Source organism: Carlito syrichta, unplaced genomic scaffold, assembly GCF_000164805.1.
Source record: "Carlito syrichta isolate Samal-C Ts95f unplaced genomic scaffold, Tarsius_syrichta-2.0.1 Scaffold305660, whole genome shotgun sequence".
In the NCBI taxonomy this organism is placed as follows: domain Eukaryota; kingdom Metazoa; phylum Chordata; class Mammalia; order Primates; family Tarsiidae; genus Carlito; species Carlito syrichta.
The window spans coordinates 851170-874521 of NW_007249756.1; the positions used below are offsets into that span (position 1 = coordinate 851170).

Below are 23352 nucleotides of genomic sequence, written 5' to 3' on the forward strand. Positions count from 1 at the left end.
ACACGTCTTACCAAAATCTCTGGGATACCATGAAATCAGTTCTAAGAGGGGAGTTTATATCTCAATGAACACACATCAAAAAAACAGAAAGATCACAAGTGGAGAGCCTAACAAATCACCTAAGAGACTGGAAGAAGAAGACCACCAAAACCCCAACTTTAACAGAAGAATCCAAATCACCAAAATAAGACCCCAAATATGGGATATAGAAGACAAAAATATCATAGAAAACATCAACCAAACAAAAAACTGTTTCTATGAAAGAATTAACAAGATTGATGGACCCCCAGCCAGAATGACCAAGAAAAAAAGAGAAAAATCCCAAATAAACACAATTAGAAGAACAAAAGATCAAATCACAACTGACCCCGAAGAAATACAAAAGATTATCAGAGATTACTATGTACGCCTATATGGAAACAAACTTGATAACCAAAATGAAATAGAGGACTTTCTGACATCACACAACCTCTCCAGGTTGAAACAAGACGACGTTGAGACACTAAATAGACCAATGACAACCCAGGAATTGACTCTGTCATATGAAAACTACCTACAAAAAAAAGCCCTGGACCGGATGGCTTTCCAGCAGAATTCTACAAAACTTACAAGAAGGAGCTGATACCAATTCCTATTGAAAGTATTCCAGACAATTGAGAAAGATGGAATTTTCCCCAAATTATTTTACGAAGCTAACATCATACTGATACCCAAACTGGATAAAGATCCAACAACAAAAAAAGGCCAATATCCCTTATGAACATAGATGCAAAAATCCTCAACAAGATTCTAGCAAATCGATCTAACAAAACATCTCAGAAAACATTCACCATGACCAAGTAGGCTTCATGAATGCAGGGCTAATTCAACATTCGCAAGAACAGAAATGTAATTTAATACATCAACAGATGTAAAAACAAGAACCACATGATTATCTCATTAGATGCAGAAGAAGCTTTTAATAAAATCCAGCATCCCTTCTTGATAAAAACCCTCAAATATCTAGGTATAGAAGGAACATGCTTCAAAATAGTAAGTGCCAGTTGCAATAAACCCATAGCTAACATATTGCCAAATGGACAGAAACTGTAAACATTTCCCCTGAAAACTGGAATAAGGCAAGGCTGCCCACTCTTACCTCTCTTGTTCAACATTGTGTTGGAAGTTCTACCTAGGAAAATTAGGAAAGAGAAGGAAATAAAGGGTATCCAAATAGGAAAAGAGGAAGTCAAGTTATCCCTCTTTGTTGATGATATGATCCTATGGCTTGAAAATCCAAGAGAATCTGTCAGAAACCTGCTTGCACTGATAAAGGACTTTGGCAAAGTCTCAGGATACAAAATAAATGTGCAAAAGACAGTTGCATTCCTGTACACCCACAACAAGCAGACAGAGACCCAAATTAAAAGCATAAGCCCATTCACAATAGCCACACACAAAAAAAGAAAGAAAGGAATACCTCAGCATCTTTCTAACCAGAGAAGTGAAAGACCTTTACAATAAGTACTACAAAATACTGCTCAAAAAAATCTAAGAAGACACAAACAAATGGGAAAATATTCCATGCTCATGGATAGGAAGAGTCAACATTGTTAAAATGCCCATCCTATAGATTCAATGCAATACCCATTAAGTTACCAACATCATTCTTCTCAGACCTAGAAATGACAATACAGAAATTTACATGGAAACATAAAGGACCACAAAATAGCCAAAACAATCCCTGGCAAAAGAAACAAAGCAGGAGGTATCACACTTCCGATGTCTAACATTTCTATAAGGCTACGGTAATCAAAACACCCTGGTATTGGTACCAGAACAGGTATATAGACCAATGGAACAGGACAGAGATTCCAGAAGCAAAGCCTTAATTTCTCAATCAATTCATCTTTGACAAAGCATCCAACAACAACCACTGGGGAGAGGAGAACCTGTTCGGTAAATGGTGCTGGGAAAACTGGCTGATCACATGCAGAAGATTGAAACAGGACCCCCCACCTGTCACCATACCCCAAAATTAACTCTAGATGGATCAAGATCTAAACATAAAACCTCAAGCTATAAGAATCTTAGAAAATGCAGGAGACACCCTAATGGAAATTGGAACTGGCAACCAATTCCTGATCAGAACTCTAAGTGCCCATACCATAAGAAATAAGACAGACAAGTGGGACCTCATCAAGACTAACGAGCTTCTGCTAAGCAAAAGAAACCATCAAGAGCAGGGAAGCTGGCCTCAGTGGCTTAGCCTGTAATCCCAGCGCTTTGGGAGGCTGAGGTGAGTGGATTGCCTGAGCCCGCAGTTTCGAGACCCGCCTGGGCAACTTGGCGAGGCCTCATCTTTACAATAAAATTAAAAATTAGACACGCGTGGTAGCGCACGCCTGTAGTTCCAGCTACTTGGAAGGCTGAGGCGAAAGGATCGCCGGAGCCCAAAAGGTCGAGGTTGTAGTGGCCGGGAGCATGCCACTGCACTCTAGTCTGGGTGACAGAGTGAGACTCCAACTCAAAAAAAAAAAAAAAGAGAGAGAGAGCAGGGAGACAGCCCACGGAATGGGAAAAAATATTTGCCAACTGTATATCTGACAAAGGCCTAACATCTAGGATCTACAAGGAATTCAAACATGTCGAAAGGAAAAACAAACAATTCCATTAAAAGGTGGGCAAAAGACATGAATAGACACTTCTCAAAAGAAGTTATACAGGCAGCCAACAGACACTGGAAAAGGTGCTCAACCTCAGTCATCATTAGAAAAATGCAAATAAAAACCACATTGGGATACCACCTAACCGCAGTAAGAATGGCCATCACTAATAAATATTACAAACAACAGCAGATGCTGGCGAGAATGTGGAGAAAAAAGGAATGCTTCTACAGTGCTCGTGAGAATGCAAACTAGTGCAACCTCTTTGGAAGACAGTGTGATGATTTCTGAAAGAATTAGAAATTGACCTTCCATATGACTCAGCAATTCCTTTATTGAGAATATACCTGGAGGAACTCAAATCATTCTACAAAAAAGATACCTGCACACGTATGTTTGTTGCAGCTCTATTCACAATAGCAAACACATGGAACCAGCGATGCTGCCCATCAAAGCTGGACTGAATTTAAAAAATGAGGTACATGTGCACAATGGAATATTATGCAGTCATAAAGAAAGACAAACATAGGGACTTTGCAGCAATTTGGATGGATTTAGAGTCGATCATACTCAGTGATCTATCACAGAAACAAAGAACAGAGTACCATATGTTCTCACTCATAAGTGGACCTTGAACAACTATAACACAATAAGAAATGGATTGGCAGTAGTGGGAAACTGTCAGGGAATGGGGGGGCGGTTGGCAGTTGAGGGAAACTGCTAGGGGAGAGAGGGGCACACCTCATCAACAAAGGTACCTGCATAATCAACATTTGTATACCTAACCCTGAATTGTGCCCCACATCTTTATAATAATAATAATTAAAAGTACAGATATACAAAATAGGCCGGGCGCAGCCTGTAATCCCAGCACTTTGGGAGGCCGAGGCAAGTGGATTGCCTGACCCCGTGGGTTTGAGACCCACCTGGGCAATTTGACAAGACCTTGTCTCTACAATAAATCAAAAATTAGCTTGGCGTGGTAGCTCGCACCTATAGTTCTGGCTACTTGGAAGGCTGAGGCGGAAAGGATTGCCAGAGCCTAGCAGGTTGAGACTGTGGTGGCCTGGAGCGTGCCACTGCGCTCCGCACTCCAGTCTGGGCAACAGAGTGAGACTCCAACTCAAAAAAAAAAAAAAAGAAGAAGAAGAAGAAGAACAAAACAAAACAAAATAAATATGTCTAGTAACTCTACCTGTGAACCCAGTTTCACTGTGTTTTTCTTTCTCTTTCCTCTCTCTCTCTCTTAGTTGTAATTCTGGGAATGTCTCATTGCTGATTTAATGTTGGGCATTGACTGTAAAAACATGTCGCCTCTGGTTAATTTTCTTTTTCTAGAGGGGTTTCACATTATCTTTTCTGGGAAGCATCTAAATTGGGAGATTACATCCATCCAGTCTGGGACTTCGTTTATGGACTCCGGTTGGAATTTTTATAAAGCGTTGTCTACCTCATGTTTTCCTTCTCTCCTAGGGTATACATTTTTAGAGGTCCAAATAAGATTCTTTTTTATTCACTACTACTTTTACTTTTTAGTGGGTCCCTAACTTGAGACTGCCCAAAATTTGACTATTGACTATTTTTACACCTACACTTTCATTTTTATAGAGCTTAAGAATTAGCAAATCCCCATAAAGTAAAATTAGGTGCTGAGCATAGGGCTCAGTTCTTTTTTTTGTTTGTTTATATGAGTTGGAGTCTCACTCTGTCGTCCAGACTGGAGTGCAGTGGCACACTCACAGCCATCACAGTCTCGACCTGCTGGGCTCCTGGCAATCCTTCCCCTTCAGCCTTCCAAGTAGCCTGAACTACAGGCACGCACTACCACGCCCAGCTAATTTTTGATTTATTGTAGAGCCGAGGTCTCACCAAGTTGCCTGAGCAGGTCTCGAACCTGCGGACTCAGGCAATCCACTCATCTTGGCCTCCCAAAGTGCTGGGATTACAGGCTGAGCCACCCAGCTCGGCCAGGGCTCGGTTCTTTCAGGCTTCCTTCTCTCAAGAATCCTGCTACTGAAGACCTGGTTGTCTTTGCAACTCTGAACTATTTTTAACACCTGTCCTTATTATATTTCAGATTTAACATCAGGAATGTCTGGGAGAAGCTCACATAAAACACCAAAACACAAAATATGCTTACTGAAATATCCCTGCTCTCTAATGCTTACTGACAGAATAACCTCATGTAGATATGTTCTGTAATATACACTTACGGCCGTGCTCAGTGGCTCAGCCTGTAACCCCAGCACTTTGGGAGGCTGAAGCGAGTGGATTGCCTGAGGCTGTGGGTTTGAGACCCACCCAGGAAACTTGGCAAGACCTCTTCTCTACAATAAATCAAAAATTAGCCAGGTTTGGTAGCATGCGCCTGTAGTTCCTGCTACTTGGAAGGCTGAAGCGGAGGAATCGCTGGAGCCCAGCAGGTTGAGGCTGCGGTGACTGGGAGCATGCTACTGCACTCCAGTCTGGGTGCCAGAGTGAGACTCCAACTCAAAAAATAAATAAATAAATAATAATATGAGAAAAGGTGGTTTCCTTCTCTTTGGAGGCATCTACACCTGTGAAACTGTACCTTAACCTCTAAGAACACCCCTGTCACTTTTAGGATGGTATACATAAACAGTTTTGCAAGCAGTTGCATATACAAGATGAAGGAGTGAATGAACATTGCTTTTTTTTGTCCTTTTCCTCCAATGATAATAGTTATAATAGTCACAATGATATTCACTAAAATCTACTAAACACTATGGTTCTGTGTCAGGTACTTTATATAGATTATCTCATTTAATCCTAAGAAAAGCCTATAAGGTAGTGAAGGTGATTATTTCCATTTTATACTTGTTGAAACTGAGGCTTAAAGAGATTAAGTCAACTTAAACAGGATCCTAGGACCAGGAAGTAAGTGACACAAGCAAGTCTGAATTTTTCTAACCCCAAGATCTGTGTTCTTTTTCAGCATTTTGTCCTGCCTCTTGACTTGTCCTTATTTAATATAACTAGTTTCATGACTTGACTGAGCCCTGGAATCCTGAGACACTTTCTTAAATAAAGCAGTCTGTAGCGTTTACATGCAAATATATCCCCTTCCTGGTACATTTCTCTCAGGTATTTCCAGATTTTTCTCACTCCGACCCAGCCTTTGATATATAACATTAAATATTTCAGTTTATAACTACTATGGCAAGTCTGCATGTAATTTTTTTTAAAATAAAGCTTTATGCAGAGACAGGAAACAGTTAGTGGCAGGGCTTTATTTTTGGAGGATTAGATTGGCGGGGGGTGGGGGATGGGGAGACATTGCTTTCTGCAGTGTCAGATGAATGAGTTATAGGAAATGATAGCTCAATTGGCAGCTTGGTGCTTGCTAGTGAGTCAGCAGTGATTCCATCCTCAGCTTCAATGCTGGGGTCACAGCTCAGAGACACTCTTCCTGGGGGAGGCCCCTCCCTGCCCTCCTGTCTGGGCATGGAAGCTCTGCCTACCTGTTGTGAGCCATTCAGTTACCTGTCAAGAAAGAAAAAGAGTCATAGAACTGTCTTTTTGTTTTCGTGCAGATATTTCTGCATTTCTTTAGGACTGATTGGTATTTCTGATTCTTTTTACCTGATACAGAGCAGAATGATCCAGTGACTTTCCATCTAGAGGGTGGTGTTTGGGATCGGTGTCACAGCAGAATCTAGTTCTCAGGGCAACATTTTGCACTTTTGTACTACTTCAAGTTTCTAGGATCTTTATAAATAATAAAACAGTATGGAAAAGTAAGGCAAAATGATGTTGTTTAGAGGAAGTGGTTGACAAGAAAAGGCCATCTTATCATGACAATTGAAAACATGAGCATATAGCACAGAGACTAGAACTAAATCATGATGGTTGTTCAGTTAGGGAGGTAGAATTGTTGGTGTTTTTTTTTGTTTTTTGGGTTTTTTTTTTTTTTTTGAGAAAGCAGGATTTATTGAAAGGACAGAAAAGATCCCACAGTGGGGAAGGTATTTGCCCTGTTGATTTTTTTAAACTTTACTTTCCTAGTTTGATACATAAGCACAAGTTGTAAAATTTATTTTAAAAGTAGTCCTTTAGTATTTTAAAATAACTGTTTGTGAAAAAATAAAACAAAAACCAGCCAAATAGCCTTAATATTTTAATTGTCTTTTCCCAAGGACCTATTCAGACTTGTAAAGTCAATCTGGTCATATCCAGAATTCTCTAGTGGGAAACAAGTAGGGAGCTCTAACTTCGCTCAGAATCTGCTATGTGCCAGATATTTTGGTCATTTTCATTCTGAGGAGAAGGTGCTGTTAACAATATTTTATAGATAAAGAAACTAAAGCTCAGAGAGATTAGAGAACCTACTCCAGGTCAATCAGCTAGTAGAGCTGGAGTTCTATTCACGCCCAAGTTAGAACATTTCCTAAGACCACACTGTTTTCACTTGAGTACAGGTGCTGCCTTGCTTTCTATTCCACCATGTTTTCTGTAAAGCATTTTAAATGTGTTAACCTGCTGCTGCATTAATCATCCATTAAGAAAAGTTTTATTGAGGTATTATTCTTTCCTTACAAAACTATGATTCTAAAACTCGCATATCCTTGGCTTCTACTTTATTTTTATTTTTTTTTATTATTTTCATTTTTTAAAATTTTATTATTTTTATTGTAGAGATGAGGTCTCGCCAAGTTGCCCAGGTGAGTCTCGAACCCGCGGGCTCAGGCAATCCACTCACCTCAGCCTCCCAAAGCGCTGGGATTACAGGCTGAGCCACTGAGCCCAGCTTCTACTTTAGTTAGAGAAATATTTAGAGCATTGCATATTGTGCATGTATATATATCTCTGTGTTATTAAGTTGATAAAGAGCATAGTCAGTACCTGGTTGAGTGGTTGGATTACTATAGAATCTGAAGCACATTTTATGATCTCCCCTAAAGGTCTATATATGAGACTGAGGATAAAGCTGAATGTTTTGTTGTTTAGTACAGTAGCTGGAAATGACAGCTTTGGTTGAGGATTGGGTGGTATTGCTGCAAAGTAAAGCACTTAACAGCTTCACAAAATTTCATTGGTCCAACAGGCCCTAATTTATCTTTTTAATAAGTTAATAGCATTTAAAGACATTTTAATTTTTTTCTGTTATTATTATACAGTTAATACGGTGCTTTGATAGCTTTATTGAGGTATTAACATACAATAAACAGTACATATCTAATGAACAATTTGATAAAATTTAGTACCTGTGAAACATTGCTCAATAAAGATGAAAAGATGATGAATATATTCATTCCCCCAAAATGTTTTTTTGTAATGCTACATTTTTGAAGGGAAAACCCCAGCCATTTAGAGTCTCCATTTAATTTGGGGAAAAGAGCCTGGACAGAGACTCTGAAGATATGAGTCTGGACTCTAATCTTGCCTTAACTAGCTCCATGAAATTCAGTGAGTCCCTTAATTTTTTCAGTCGCTGGTTTTTCATCTAAAAAATGAGGGGGCTGAACTAGATGGTCTCTAAGGCCCCTAGAGCTCTGAAGTTCAATAAAACTAAGAGGACAGGCACACTTAGGATATTGGTTTGTGTCCAAATGGTTTGATGTACAAACGTAGACTTCCCTGGTGGCCTGGTGTCAGCTGGGCTGCTTCATTCCTGCCTTGCTTGATTGGTTATCATGAAGTCATTTCATTTCTTTTAATTCCCTTTAACCCTGATTCAAAGTCATTCATTTCATTATCTTCACGTTGGTCTCACTAAGCTCAGGGAACTACTCGACTTAAGAATTTAGGGTTGAGGCTTGGGTAATGCTGAGAATCTGGCAACACCATAAGCCAAGAGCTAATGAGAGATGACAGGACCATAAGCTCTCTGGCTATTTTTGAGGCCACTTAGGCATTTGAGGTGGGGGTGGGGGGCAGGGACAAGCTGTATTAGATTATTTCAGGACTGGGGGAAGGGAAGCAGATTGGAGTTTAATTAAAATTCTGATCCCAATTTTGCCTATCTTCTTGCCAAGTCAGCAGCCAGCATTTCTGTTCATGGTTCTGGTGGTTCTGCTGTGATGACATACAGTTACCTCCAAAAGTCTTGCAAATTTGCCGAAAACTTCAGTATGCTCACCAGATGCTCTAATCAGGCCTGGCATACTGCCATCTTTTGCCTGTGTTTTCAGCGATACCTGATCTACTGCCGCCAGCATTCCGAGTGAGAGGGGGGCTTTGGAGGGAGCTGGTGATGAAAATTGAGCTGATTACAAAGGAGAAAACAGTGTCATCACAGCATAGACAGCCTCCAAACTGCTTCTGTTTTTCAGGTAGCTCAGTGGGATTTCTAAGGAGGGGCTGCTCTGACTTCAGCTTGGCCCACCATGAGGGTCTTCCTGCTCTGTGCCTACATGCTGCTCCTGATGGTCTCCCAGTTGAGGGCAGTCAGCTTTCCTGAAGATGATGAGCCCCTTAATACTGTCGACTATCACTGTAAGTCATCTCAAGAACAGTCTTCTATTCTGAAAAGGAAGCTTTTTTGTTTTTCATTTTCTAAGAACATTCATTTTCAGAAAGAGCGAGAGATGTTTATGTCTTTAAAATGTTTTGCGTATTAGTTTATCTGTAATCATTTTCTAGCAATTGGAGAAAATGAGACCGTTTTGTTGGGTGCCTTTCTACATCAACCCATATATAGGTTATGTATTTTCAGTTAAAAGAAAAAGACCATTTGCTGACATTCACTGTCTTTCATTCATTTACATTCAAGACCTTAAGAGAAGAATTTAGTTAAAACCTTTCTACAACTCGTATATACAGCTAATCAATGCTGTATATTGATTCTTCAGCTCCATAATCCTGACTGATGGTTTAGCCCATTTTTACTTGCAGATTCAAGGCAATATCCGGTTTTTAGAGGACGCCCTTCAGGCAATGAATCGCAGCACAGGCTGGACTTTCAGCTGATGTTGAAAATTCGAGACACACTTTATATTGCTGGCAGGTAATTTTCCTCTCGTTGGTTTATTAGATTAAAATTCTTTTCTCTTGTGGTGCTTGCATTAATGTGTCTAGTTCATGAAAAACTAATATGTGATTGTGATCAAAAATTGCAAGTAGCCAGAAATATTTGCCGAGAAGAGTCAGTGTTGTGTACCAGGAACAAAATACAGAGCTCAAGCCTTTAACAGTGCTATTTTATTACTGCCGTCAAGAAATCATACACCATTCTTTGTTTCTAAAGCAGCAGGGGGAAAAAAAAAACCCTTTCTTTATTCTTTTTAAAACTTAGAATTATTCAAGCAAATATTAGAAATATGTCTATGCTAATACCAAGTAGCAGTTTGACCCATGCCTGGAGAGGAGAGCTTTCTTTGCTCTGTGGCTACAGTGATATATAAAAGCATCTCACTAATGAAAAAGTACTCTTTGTTGACTTTGCTTGAGACAGAGAAAATCCAGATGATCTCCAAAACACAATAAAGGCAGATCTGTAAAAATAAAATAAGAAGCAGCTTAACATTTATGTATTCACATGATATGACTTATTGCCTTGTTTCCAACAGGGATCAAGTTTACACAGTAAACTTAAATGAAATCCCCAAAACAGAAGTAATACCAAGCAAGGTGAGCAACTGCAGCTGGCAAATGTATTTTCATTCCTTCTGAACTTAGATAATATTCCTACCCCCCAAAAATGTTGCCAGTTAAAAAATGAACTTTGGTTTTGCTTGATTAATACAGAAATTGACATGGCGATCAAGACAACAGGATCGAGAGAACTGTGCTATGAAAGGAAAACATAAAGTGAGTTGAACAGACAAGTGCCTGCTAGATTTAGTATTTTTGTGGACTTCATACCACAGTGTTGGCACATGGAATGTCTGATATGAATATATTTACTACTTTCTTTAGGATGAATGCCACAACTTTATCAAAGTATTTGTTCCAAGAAATGATGAGATGGTTTTTGTTTGTGGCACCAATGCATTCAATCCCATGTGCAGATACTACAGGGTAGGTATATTTATATGATATGTTTCTTTTGATTAATTTTTCTTCCTTCATTAGTATACTGCTAAAGTTGAATCCTTTCTGCTTTTCTGTAATTTGTTTTATCCTTAATGCTATGAAAGAATAAAGACAGAATTCTTTAAATAGAATTTTAATGCAAATAAAGCAGTATTGCCTTCAAACAAGTACATTGAATAGATATGACACTAGCTATTTATTTTTCTTTTGTAGTTGAATACCTTAGAGTATGATGGTGAAGAAATTAGTGGCCTGGCAAGATGCCCATTTGATGCCAGACAAACCAATGTTGCCCTCTTTGCCGGTAAGATCCTTTAGTGTAGTGAATATAAATAATTAATGGAATTGAAGGTGCAAAAGGAATTTAAAGGAAGAAAAAAGTTCATAACTTGGATAGCAACTTTGATATAGGTGTTTTAGAAGCTAAAATCTACAAACAAATTTCCAAAAAAAGAAGAAATTAAAAGCAAGGGTATTTCAGTTCATATTATAAGTATTCTGACACTTGGCTCTGTTGTTAACTAGGCCAGTGACCCTGAATAAGTTGCTTAACTTTTTGGTACTTAGATTCCTCATCTGTAAAATTAGGTAATACCATGGACTGACCTGTCACAGGTTGATTATAGCATCAGGTATATGTTTATTTGTATAGATAGTAGTAACACAAGTGACAACATTCCAAAGGGCATAACACACTGTGCATAAGCTAACACACTGTGAGATAATTATGGTTATTTTACCAAAATTATAACTTCTGTTTCAGATGGGAAGCTATATTCTGCCACAGTGGCTGACTTCTTGGCCAGCGATGCCGTTATTTATCGAAGCATGGGTGATGGATCTGCTCTTCGCACAATAAAATATGATTCCAAATGGATAAAAGGTACCCTTGAGGATCATTGTCATGGGGTCACCAGGATAGTATGATGGCCCAAGTCGGAACAGCAACCATGACCATCAAGAGCTTCAGTGCATGACTTTATATTATTTATTTAGAGCAATTACACACTGCTTTGGTTATCTATGGGGCACTGATGGGCAATGAAGAGACAAGTAATCATTTTAGGAGAGTATGTTCATCTAGGTGTCTATCCGAGGTGACCTCAAAATAAAAAAAGGAAAGATCTTGTCTTTGTGTGTCAGTCTGTCTAAGTCTAAATGCACTTGATACTACTTGCCCACTCCTATCTACCTATCTTGGAAAGTTAACCATGAGAATAGATTAGTCCATATCTGCAGAGTTATTTTGTTCTTCAGAGTCGAGAAACCAAGATTTTTTATTCTTAGTATAAGAGGTTTTCTTCTCTAGTTAAATAGGTTAATGAATAAATCTGTAGAAACAAAGACCTTTGCTGTAGTTCAGTTCCCTGTAGGCCTTTTTACAGTCCATTAGCTGACTTTAAAGACAACGGGTTCCCTGAAGCTTAAACACACCCATATTGGGACTCCTCAAAATCATTGGCATATTGGAGTTCTTGTTGGCTTTCACGTAACTGTGTGGCATGTGTCACTCATGCCTAGCAGTTGGGGTCTTATGCTAATTGAATTAACCTTTAGGAACCAGTTTGTTTTCAATTTTTCTTTCAGAGCCGCACTTTCTTCATGCCATAGAATATGGAAACTATGTCTATTTCTTCTTTCGAGAAATTGCCGTAGAACATAACAATTTAGGCAAGGCAAGTATATGTGCTTGACATGGATTGCGGACTTGTACTGTATGTAATGAGACTACTCTGGGAGAGTTGTGTATGTTCTCTTAGCATGTTTTTCAGCACGCAATTCAATGTACATAGGGCCAACTGCAGAGAGGTGGTTGTTTATCATGATAATAATTGCTGGAAAGCACCTGAACAATGGCCAGGGTAGGAAAAGCAGCCTTCGGCCTTGAGAAGTTTTCCTTTTTTATTCTGCCACCACAGAAAGTGTTCTACAGGTACTCTCAAGCTGTGGATACTTCTTTTACTCTTTAGAAATCCATTGATACACTATTCTTTCTCAGTGTCAAAAGGCAGGATAGAAAGTAGAAGAACCATTCATTTTTGAGTGTTTCAGTGAGAGCCTGTGTGATTTTAAAGTATTGCAGCCTCTTCTATGCCAAGTTGAAAGATGGTACTTTTCATTAACAATGCGAGAAGCAAAGTTGGAGACAAAGGTGCGGGAATAATTTTCATCCAGCAAGGCAGATAGACAGCTCACTTTTGGAAGAGCATATTTGCAAAACAGGAAACAGCCCTTTTTTCCTCACAGGTAAATCTAGTTTACATTCTTTCTATACAGACCCCTAGAGAGAAGGTTGCTAGATTCTTTTGAACCAGATCTATCTTTAGCATTTTTTGTCCCTCCCTTAGATAGTAGTGTTTTATTTCCATTTCTCTTCCATGCTCATAACCCCATTGCTTTGCTTTTGTCCCTTGGGCAGGCTGTATATTCCCGTGTGGCCCGCATATGTAAAAATGACATGGGTGGCTCCCAGCGGGTCCTGGAGAAACACTGGACCTCGTTTCTGAAGGCACGACTTAACTGTTCTGTCCCTGGAGATTCGTTTTTCTACTTTGATGTTCTGCAGTCTATTACAGACATAATACAGATCAATGGTATACCCACTGTGGTAGGAGTGTTTACCACACAGCTCAACAGGTGAGAGTGATCCCTTGCACTGCAAAGATGTTCTGTGCACACCTGTCAGAACCAAGATGGGCCCTTTGGCGCTAACCTTTTCCTGATGGTTTTCTTCACTCTTTCAGCATTCCTGGTTCTGCAGTCTGTGCATTTAGTATGGATGACATTGAAAAAGTATTCAAAGGACGGTTTAAGGAACAGAAAACTCCAGATTCTGTTTGGACAGCAGTCCCTGAAGACAAAGTCCCAAAGCCAAGGTAAAGAAAAATGGCAAAAAGCTCCGGTCATTGGAAGCATCTCTCCTTAGACAGCAGGTGGGCCAGACTCTCACACCAGAAAAGGGTCTCTCTGCAGTGTTTCAGACAGAATTAGCAAACATAGCCTTGTGACCTGCACCCCTGTGTGTGTGAATGGAGAACCAACTGAATTCAGGGAAATAGCACTGCTCCTCTGGTCTCACTCACTCTCTTTCCTCTCTTGACCTCTTCTCTCCGAGTGTGCACTCATTCCTTAGATACAAAGTGTGTGTTGCAGTGGGGGATAAAAGAACATTGCTTTCCTTTCAGACCTGGCTGTTGTGCAAAACATGGCCTTGCAGAAGCTTATAAAACCTCCATTGATTTCCCGGATGAAACCCTGTCGTTCATCAAATCCCACCCACTGATGGACTCTGCTGTTCCCCCCATTGCTGATGAACCCTGGTTCACAAAGACTCGGGTCAGGTGAGATTGTGTGGGAAACTGGCTGGCTCCTATCCAACGTGTCCTCCTCTCGCTGGCATTCCCCACTGACTTGCACTGCCTCCTCTGGTAGGTACAGATTGACGGCCATCGCGGTGGACCGTTCTGCCGGGCCCTACCAGAACTACACAGTCATCTTTGTTGGCTCTGAAGCTGGGGTAGTACTTAAAGTTTTGGCAAAGACCAGTCCTTTCTCTTTGAATGACAGCGTATTACTGGAAGAGATTGAAGCTTACAACCATGCAAAGTAGGTATATTTTACGAGAATGTTCTTCAGCACTGTTAAAAAATTTCCGGTGTCTGTTTTATCTAGTCATTTCCTTTAACCTCTCTAAATTAGCGGTGGTTTAGCATATTAGTGTTGTTTTTCTTTTTTATTCTCACTGAAATAAATCCTGGGTTTGTTTTATTTTGTTTTCTGAGTTCACTAGGGCAAGGAGAGTGAGCGTTGATGAGTTTAAAAATAATTCAGCCTCTGTTTTTCACCTGTGGAAAACAGGTGAGAACATCAGAACAGGATGGCAATCTTTAAAAATGCCTTTGTCCAGCCTGAAATTTAACCAGCCATGCAGAGGAGCAGAAGATGACTCACATAATAATTATTTCCCAGACTATGTATTTGCCTGGTTTGCCACCAAGAAAATTCCTTAAGATTTCCCCAGCTCTCATGGAATTGTTAAATCAAACCACACTTGACTGATTAAACATATGGCTTCAAAATGTGTTCCACAAAATAGGTGCAATGCTGAGAATGAGGAAGACAAAAAGGTCATCTCATTACAGCTGGATAAAGAACACCACGCTTTATATGTGGCATTTTCTAGCTGCGTTATCCGCATCCCCCTCAGCCGCTGTGAGCGTTACGGATCATGTAAAAAGTAAGCTCGTCTTTCTTTATTTACGCTGGGTCTTGCAGCATCGAAACCTTTGGTGATGAGAAAATCTAAGTTGCATTCTGTTTGACTTGATACAGGTCTTGTATTGCATCCCGTGACCCGTATTGTGGCTGGTTAAGCCAGGGAGCCTGCGGGAGAGTGACCCCAGGGATGCTGTAAGTATACTTTGTCACTTGAGCCAGGATGGGCTAGTTTCTCCAGGTTCTCTAAGGCTAGAAATTGTAAAAAAAAAAAAAAAATACCTAATTAAACTACTTTTCTTTCTCTTTCTCTTTCTTTTTTTTTAATTTCCTTCTGTTTTTGGTATGGGAGAAGCAGAAAAACCTGGAGATATGAGAAGGAAGAGAGGTGATAGACATAGTAATACCTTAAGGGGTTGAATGGCCAGAAAAAACGGTTCTCTTGTATTTTCTTAAACATTCTAGTGAACCAGTTTTTACTAGAAGTAGTCATGTTAGCAAGTTTTGTTGAAATGTCATTTATTTTTCTCTCTACTCATTCTTACTAATCAGTCTGTGTTCTTGGTTCTGCTCTGGTTGTCACTTGTGTTTCCTATGAAGACTGTTAACCGAAGGCTTCTTTGCTTTCCATAACCACAGTGCTGGAGGATATGAACAGGACACAGAATTCGGCAACACGGCCCATCTAGGGGACTGCCATGGTAAGACAGGATCTTCCATTCCCACCTGGAGCTTCTTATGGACCAAATTTGCACGTGGACATTATTTTACAATCAGTCTTTTTAATGACTCAGGACACATACCACCTAGCATTTAACTTAAACTTCGCAAAAGCTGAGCTGTTTGTCATGGGGATACATTTAGAAAAGAGTCTTACTTTTTCTTTTCCATCACCATTTACAATTTTGTAGGAACTTTAGAAGGAGGTAGTCTAACCAGTATGTTAATCTTTTAATTTATAGTCTCTTTTCCCCCTATTTTTTTAGTTAATTGGAATTCATAAATTTTTGCTTTCTTTTGGTTACTTTTCACTGATTACTTGTTCCTTTAATTCTTTTAGAAATTTTGCCTACTTCAACTACACCAGATTACAAAATATTTGGCGGTCCAACATCTGGTTAGTTTTTTTTAATTTTTTTGGATTAACAACCTTTTCTTTCCTTCAGTTCAGCATTTTCAGCCTCTTCTCCCCTCCTTTTGCGCAGTTTGGCAGCCCTTCATTTTTCTGCTTTGATTCATAATCCCACTGATGGTACCAAAAGACTTTTCTTACTTAGCACTTCACTCCTGTGTAGCATGTTTACAGTTCATCATTGACCAAGGCACATCTCTTAAGAAAAATCAAATGGGTTAACATAGACTGCATTCCAGCTGCACGCACGCCCACCTAAGCTTTCTTCTTTCTCACCCCTTTGCCTTGTGAATGTTCCCTCTTGCCATCTGTATTTAACAGATGACAGAACTTCATTATTTTCCCCCATCTCTCTTCACCTTTCCTAAGACCTAGAAAACAAATACACATTTTCCAAAAATGTGTATTTATAAGTTTTAGAGATCTTTCTGGGATGGTTTGTGATAATCCTGGGAATCTTTGAATGTTGTGGTCTCAGTGGTATGAAAAAGACTTCGGTTGAATGAAGCTGGTTTTTGATGTGTTAAGATGTTTGGTGGGATCTCCAGGCCTCTCTGTCTATATTTGTTTTGAAGCCTTCATCTGTAACTGTTGCACCAGTCAGAATTGGAGTCTCTGCAGTTTTAGCTCAAAATGTACGCTTACATTTTGAGGGGAAAATCTATTTGGTAGAAATCCATAATAGACATGCTAAAAAGTTAAGTTACTCCCGAGCCTACTGCTGCTTCTTAAACTCGCCAGCAATTCCATTCCTGGGGGGTGGGGTAGGGTGAAAATGGCAGATCTTATGTATAGAACATCCTCGTTCTGTTTATAAATGCCATTGCTTTTGCATTTTGTGTCCCTAACTCTTTGGAAGAAATTCCCAGGTGTTTTGGAGGGTACAGGCAAAGTCTGTCATGGTTTTGACGTTTTGCTGTGGGTGGTAGAGCCTCAGTGTTGTGAATAATCTGGAAATGGACTATGTAATCAACTGTGGCCCAGAGTAACAACCCTCTTAGGCAGAGCAGGTTTATCAGGTCCAAAATCAAATACTTACAAGTATTTAACCAAGTATTTTTTGATTGCATTGTATTGTAGCTTCCCCAGTGAAGGTTATACAGTTTCTAACCATCTTTGAAAGTGCTTTTAAAAATAAACACAAGAAATGAAATGATGATGTCTCACAAGAGAATGAGAAAATAACAATTAATTTGCATTGGGATTTGTATTACATTTTCATAAGTATCACTTATAACCATAGGGGATTCCCTCAGAACATTTTGAGTATCTTTAATTTTGAAATCTGCTTAATATGTCTTTACTCTCAATTTCTAATTTTTATTCTTCCATTGTCAAAAAGGAATTTGATGTAATCGCCTCAGACGTATTTTTACAAAATCCTAAAACAAGGTTTCTCAAAATTTACTTAAACTTTACTTAAAAATATAACAGACCAATCAGAAAAATCTTCTGACACTACCCATGTTAATAAAAATTTGTTTGCCACCACAGACATGGAGGTATCTTCATCTTCTGTTACCACAATGGCAAGTATCCCAGAAATTACACCTAAAGTGATTGATACCTGGAGACCTAAACTGACGAGCTCCCGGAAATTTGTAGTTCAAGATGACCCAAACACTTCTGATTTTACTGATCCTTTATCAGATATCCCAAAGGGTAAGGCCTCACCAGGGAACACATCTCTGACTGCATGGAAACCTGATCCCTAATATCCCTTAGGAGTATGCGGTTCTCCTGAAACCAGCCTCAGTGGAACTGCTGCAGGTGTACCCCACCTTCCTGGCCACAGTCTCTCCAGTTTTCTGTGGTTTTATACAAAAGCATTCCTTAAAAGATGAAAGAGGTGGAGAGCTGTTAAAGAAAGGGTTGGTGAAGCAGCCACTCAGACAATCTAATCTGTGTTGACTTCAGTCTAAGAGCCTGCTGGATCTCAGAGAATTTCGAGGGTCACCTCAGCAACATCAAAAAACTAAACTCATTAATTGCAAATATTCTGATATCAGACGTTTTGTCTAGGAGGCTTCCTCATCCTCTTGTTTAGCTTCAATTCAAAATGCAGTATGAAAAGGATATGTGAGATGCCAGATTGCTTGAATGCTGCAAGCAATAAAGCATAACAGAGTACTTGTCCATAACTATCATTTTCAGCCCATAATAGAAGTAGTTATAAAATAGCTGCCTGTTGAGTTAACTTATTAGATATATTACTCTGGAAAAAAATCTCCTTTTAGGGCTTACTAAACTATGGTATCAGGTTTCCAATCAGTTGTTATGACAGTGCATTGTCATTTATGATTTATATCTGTTGATTTTGGTTTTATATGTTTTCATGGTAAACAATTTTATAGTCATTCTTCTCTCTGCTTTGCTTTCTTTAGTAATGCCATTTTTTTCTACTCTTCTTTCTTGGTCTTTCATAATGCCACTGAATCTCATAACCCTGGACATTGATTAAAAACAACTAATTTTTAAAGGCCTTAATACTAACTCTGAGCAACAGAATCTTCTAAACCACCCTGACTCACCTTACTCTGGGATAGCTGTATTGATAGCATGTAACAGACTTGGATACCTCTTAAACTAACATATCTTTAATTGACTGTTAGATGTCTGTGGTTGCATTAAAAATTTTAATAATTATAAACTAATTCATTCTTCTTTTTCTAGGTCTGATTTAAATATTTTCAAATATCTTTAGATAATTTAGTGATTTACTTAAATAATACATAGTATGTTTCCTTAGACTGACTGAGTTTCTTACATAGGGAATCATGCAAGGGTGCTTCACCCCAAGATGGAATGAACAAAAGAAATAAAACAGACATGAAAGTTTATATTTGTAGCTAACAGTGATCAAGCAGATACTGTTAGTTTGCATGCAAATTATTTTTCTATCTTAATTAAGTTCACATAATTGTATTAAAATAATTGTTTTAGCATAATATATAAACATATTATGCTAATTATAAATATATTTATATTAATTCATATATTTCCCTAATCCCAGAATCTGCCCTTTAGTCCTGAGTTATGAATTAAGAGAAAATAGTGAAACAAGACATGTATTGCATTTAAATTGTCTGTTTAGAAAATATACATTTTCTAACTATTTTGGAGGTAGAAACTTAAAATTTCTAACAATGTATAACAACTATTCAAGAGGAATTGGGGAAAAAATAACAGAAAAATGCAACTTAATGGGAGATTAGACTACTGCTGGCATTTGCAACAATCATAAATATCTCTAGGGGTCCCATTACGATTAAAGACAAAACATATATGGAATCTTGGAGTCTTTGTGACCCTCCATGCTAAGCATATGGACCATGTGAAAGTAGTGTTGGCTCTTCATTGAAAGTCTTTTGCTGTTTAATATTAGTTTTGAAAAGCTCCTCATTCAAACTTCCCTGTGTGTCTATTGCAGGTGTACGATGGGAAGTCCAGTCTGGAGAGTCCAACCAGATGGTCCACATGAATGTCCTTATCACCTGTGTCTTTGCCGCTTTTGTTTTGGGGGCGTTCATTGCAGGTGTGGCAGTATACTGCTACCGGGACATGTTTGTTCGGAAAAACCGAAAAATCCATAAAGATGCAGAATCTGCCCAGTCATGCACAGATTCCAGTGGAAGTTTTGCCAAACTGAATGGTCTCTTTGACAGCCCAGTCAAGGAATATCAACAGAATATTGATTCTCCTAAACTGTATAGTAACCTGCTGACCAGTCGGAAAGAGCTACCACCCAATGGGGATACTAAATCCATGGTAATGGACCATCGAGGGCAGCCTCCAGAGCTAGCTGCTCTCCCTACCCCTGAGTCTACACCTGTGCTTCATCAGAAGACCCTGCAGGCCATGAAGAGCCACTCAGACAAGGCCCATAGCCATGGGGCTTCAAGGAAAGAAACCCCTCAGTTTTTTCCCTCTAGTCCTCCACCTCATTCCCCATTAAGTCATGGGCACATCCCCAGTGCCATTGTTCTTCCAAATGCTACCCATGACTACAACACGTCTTTCTCAAACTCCAATGCTCACAAAGCTGAGAAGAAACTTCAAAACATTGATCACCCTCTTACAAAGTCATCCAGTAAGAGAGATCACCGGCGTTCTGTGGATTCCAGAAATACCCTCAATGATCTTCTGAAGCATTTAAATGATCCAAATAGTAACCCCAAAGCCATCATGGGAGACATCCAAATGGCCCACCCGACCCTTATGCTGGATCCTGTGGGACCTATGTCTGAAGTCCCACCTAAGGTCCCTAACCGGGAAGCATCACTATACTCCCCTCCTTCAACTCTTCCCAGAAACAGCCCAACCAAGCGAGTGGATGTCCCCACCACTCCTGGAGTCCCAATGACTTCTCTGGAAAGACAAAGGGGTTATCACAAAAATTCCTCCCAGAGGCACTCTATATCTGCTATGCCTAAAAACTTAAACTCACCAAATGGTGTTTTGTTATCCAGACAGCCTAGTATGAACCGTGGAGGATATATGCCTACCCCTACTGGGGCGAAGGTGGACTATATTCAGGGAACACCAGTGAGTGTCCATCTGCAGCCTTCCCTCTCCAGACAGAGCAGCTACACCAGTAACGGCACCCTTCCTAGGACGGGACTAAAGAGGACACCGTCCTTAAAACCTGACGTGCCACCAAAGCCTTCCTTTGCTCCTCAAACCCCATCTGTCAGACCACTGAACAAATACACGTACTAGGCCTCAAGTGTGCTATTCCTGTGTGGCTTTATCCTGTCCATGTTGTTGAGAGGATGATATTGTAAGGGTACCTTAAGACAAGAGACTCAGCTTGTATGTTAAGAGAACCAAGTGGCCAAAGAAACTCTTTCTAACTTTGGCAACGTCAGAACTTGCCACATGTAACTACTGCAGCAAGGATTCTGTGTACTTGCCTGAAAACAAAGGAAGGTGCTGGTCATTCCATTTCTATTGTTTGAAGCTAAAGAGTTGTAGCTCCCAGGGGCTACCTTAGCAGTATAAAGAGCTGATACAGTACTCAGAAGAATCTGTGAACAAATACTTGAAAATGGGTTCAATGTAGACTGCCATTATGTGTGGTCTTCCCATTAAATGTGAACATTTTAATATGTATGCATTCACCTTGCCTCTTGCACAAATGTCAAAAAAGGATGGTAATGTCTCAAAGAAATGAACTTGTTGATTACCAAGAAGTTTGCTAAAAATTCAATCTTTGACCCAAACTGTAGCATTTTTTTTTTCATGTTTGGCATTTTTTTCATGCCACCTGCAAACTGTTGTGAGTGTGTGTGTGTGTGTGTGTGTGTGTGTGTGTGTGTGTGTGTGTGTTCTGTACCCACTAGGATTTGTTTAGGTGCCCATTGCATCTTTTTGTGCTATGGAGTTGTTTACATTGAGCGTGACTGAACAAGAGACAATAACTTTTTCCCACTGCAGTCCATTGGGTTCAGCTTTGAAAAAGGATTAAAATTGAGGCTACTTTGACCATGAAAAGGATGAACTTGACTTACGTGGTACCCAATTCCAGAATGTAAGAGTTGCAAGTAATTTTGTGCTGCTATTCATTAAAATGTCTACTCCAGTATTGCCAGCTTAAGGAGATCAAGATATTGAGAGGTATCCTTGATTTATCTACCAGTATTCAGTAGTAAAATTTACCTGTCCACTGTGAAACAAAGCCCGAGTCACTCATTTAGCCTTGGACACACTAATACAGTTTTATTTTTATTGTGTTTGGGATTTTTTTTCCCATGTAGTAAAATTTTTCTTCCTTTAACTCCTCCTACCCCCAATGTAAAAAACAAACAAAAAATAAATCAGAAGACAAAGAAAAGACATATGAAAGGAATTGCAATTAGCTTAACAGAAACAGTCTGTGAAAACCTATAACGGTGGTGCAATCATGTCAGTCTATGTTGTGTATGTGAGAATTTTCTCCTAAGTCATGCAGGTAATGACAATATGCTGTAAATACCACGTGAGTTTACCTGAATCTGTGCATTTTGTGCCTTATTCATGAGAATGATAGAAGTACTAAAATATGTCAAGTGTTTTCAATATAGCACATTATTTACGGAGTGCCCGTTGTAAATGTTTTCAACCAGCACCGGAAAAGACTTTAAAAAAAAAAATCATAAAAACAACCTAGAACAATTAATTGTCAAACAATCCACCCTAACAGCAGCTTTACATCCTTTGCCATGATAAACATTCCACTCCTGCTTTCCTAAGGATGAACCAGTGATAATGTGAACTCAAATGAGGTTTCCCGGGTAATGTGACACCTGCGGAAACCAAAGAGCGTCATTTACGCATAGTTTGGCAGAACCACTTACGGTTGATGATGCGCAACCCTGATGACTATTTCAGTTAATATGCTGCACACCATACAATTGCTTATTGAACCGAATGTAGAAAGTACCAAGGCAGAGGAATGCTCCTGACTTAGTCAGGCAAAAAAGATCGGCTGATTTCTTGTGATAACACTGATGGTATCTATTACTTGGGGGAGGATGGGTTGCAGAAGACCAGATCATTTTTATACAGAATGTGGAATACTGATACAGTTATTCTTTTCTTTTGAGAACATTGTTTTATAAAGAACATGCTTTCCTGTGATCTCTGGATGCTCAAAAGCTAAAACTTCTGTTCTTGAAACATTTCAGCTTTGCAACTAAAATAATTACAGATTAATAATAAATTAAAACAACCAGTGATAAACACTACTCAGTCCACCAACAGCAAACATGTGTTTGGATTCACCTTACCAATATTAATCCCAGCGTGTGTAAAACGGAACAGTAACTCTATGTGACCCCAATAACATTTTGTAACATTGTGCTGCCTTGTAGTTTGTAATGTGAGTTCTATCAGTATTTATGTTGAAATTTCTAACATTAAATCTAGTCTCTATCCTGTTAATTTAATTTTTAAATGCTTTATTCATTTGTGCAAAGGTAAACACAGATTGTATCTTTTTTAATGGTACGGCATAAAAAGTAACCCTAAAGTGAAGTGGCTCTATACTGTTTTATAGAGTACTTTAACATGTATAGATATCTTGTAAACTTGTATTGTGGATGTGTAAATAATATGTACTTTGGGTTTTTAACACCGCATGTAAAGTCAAAATAAAATATACAAATCATTATGTCCTGCGTCTTGATATTGAAGAGGTTTATAATGTATTATATTTTAAAAATATTTTAAGTTAATCAACACCAGTAAGAATTGCTTTTTAAAATCTGCCAAAATATTCTTATCTAGAACATTAGCTACCAGGTCATGGTTACACTAACATTCTCTCCTTGGAAGGCTGATACTGAAGGCCAGTGACCCTGAAAAAATGAGAAATTGTTCAGAAAA

The 23352-nt window shown here is 39.1% G+C and overlaps 1 protein-coding gene across 7 annotated transcripts in view; it reads left to right on the top strand.

Moving 5' to 3' along the window:
* The window catches only part of SEMA6D (semaphorin 6D), a 397017-nt gene extending 373879 nt beyond the window's left edge, over positions 1–23138 (top strand). The window contains exons 2-19 of one of the 7 annotated variants that reach the window (XM_021714530.1): positions 8939–9101; positions 9501–9612; positions 10175–10235; positions 10353–10415; positions 10524–10625; positions 10854–10944; positions 11404–11523; positions 12228–12316; positions 13060–13277; positions 13385–13516; positions 13826–13981; positions 14073–14246; positions 14737–14877; positions 14973–15050; positions 15495–15556; positions 15916–15972; positions 17482–17649; positions 19418–23138. In XM_021714530.1, the coding sequence (XP_021570205.1) occupies positions 8993–9101; positions 9501–9612; positions 10175–10235; positions 10353–10415; positions 10524–10625; positions 10854–10944; positions 11404–11523; positions 12228–12316; positions 13060–13277; positions 13385–13516; positions 13826–13981; positions 14073–14246; positions 14737–14877; positions 14973–15050; positions 15495–15556; positions 15916–15972; positions 17482–17649; positions 19418–20706 (3222 nt within the window). In that variant the 5' untranslated portion in view covers positions 8939–8992 and the 3' untranslated portion in view covers positions 20707–23138. Of the gene's footprint in view, positions 1–8916; positions 9102–9500; positions 9613–10174; positions 10236–10352; positions 10416–10523; positions 10626–10853; positions 10945–11403; positions 11524–12227; positions 12317–13059; positions 13278–13384; positions 13517–13825; positions 13982–14072; positions 14247–14736; positions 14878–14972; positions 15051–15455; positions 15557–15915; positions 15973–17481; positions 17650–19417 lie in introns of those variants that run through there. The other 6 variants (XM_021714531.1, XM_008062177.2, XM_021714535.1 and 3 more) reach the window with 6 other exon arrangements.
* Positions 23139–23352: the final 214 nt, after the last annotated feature.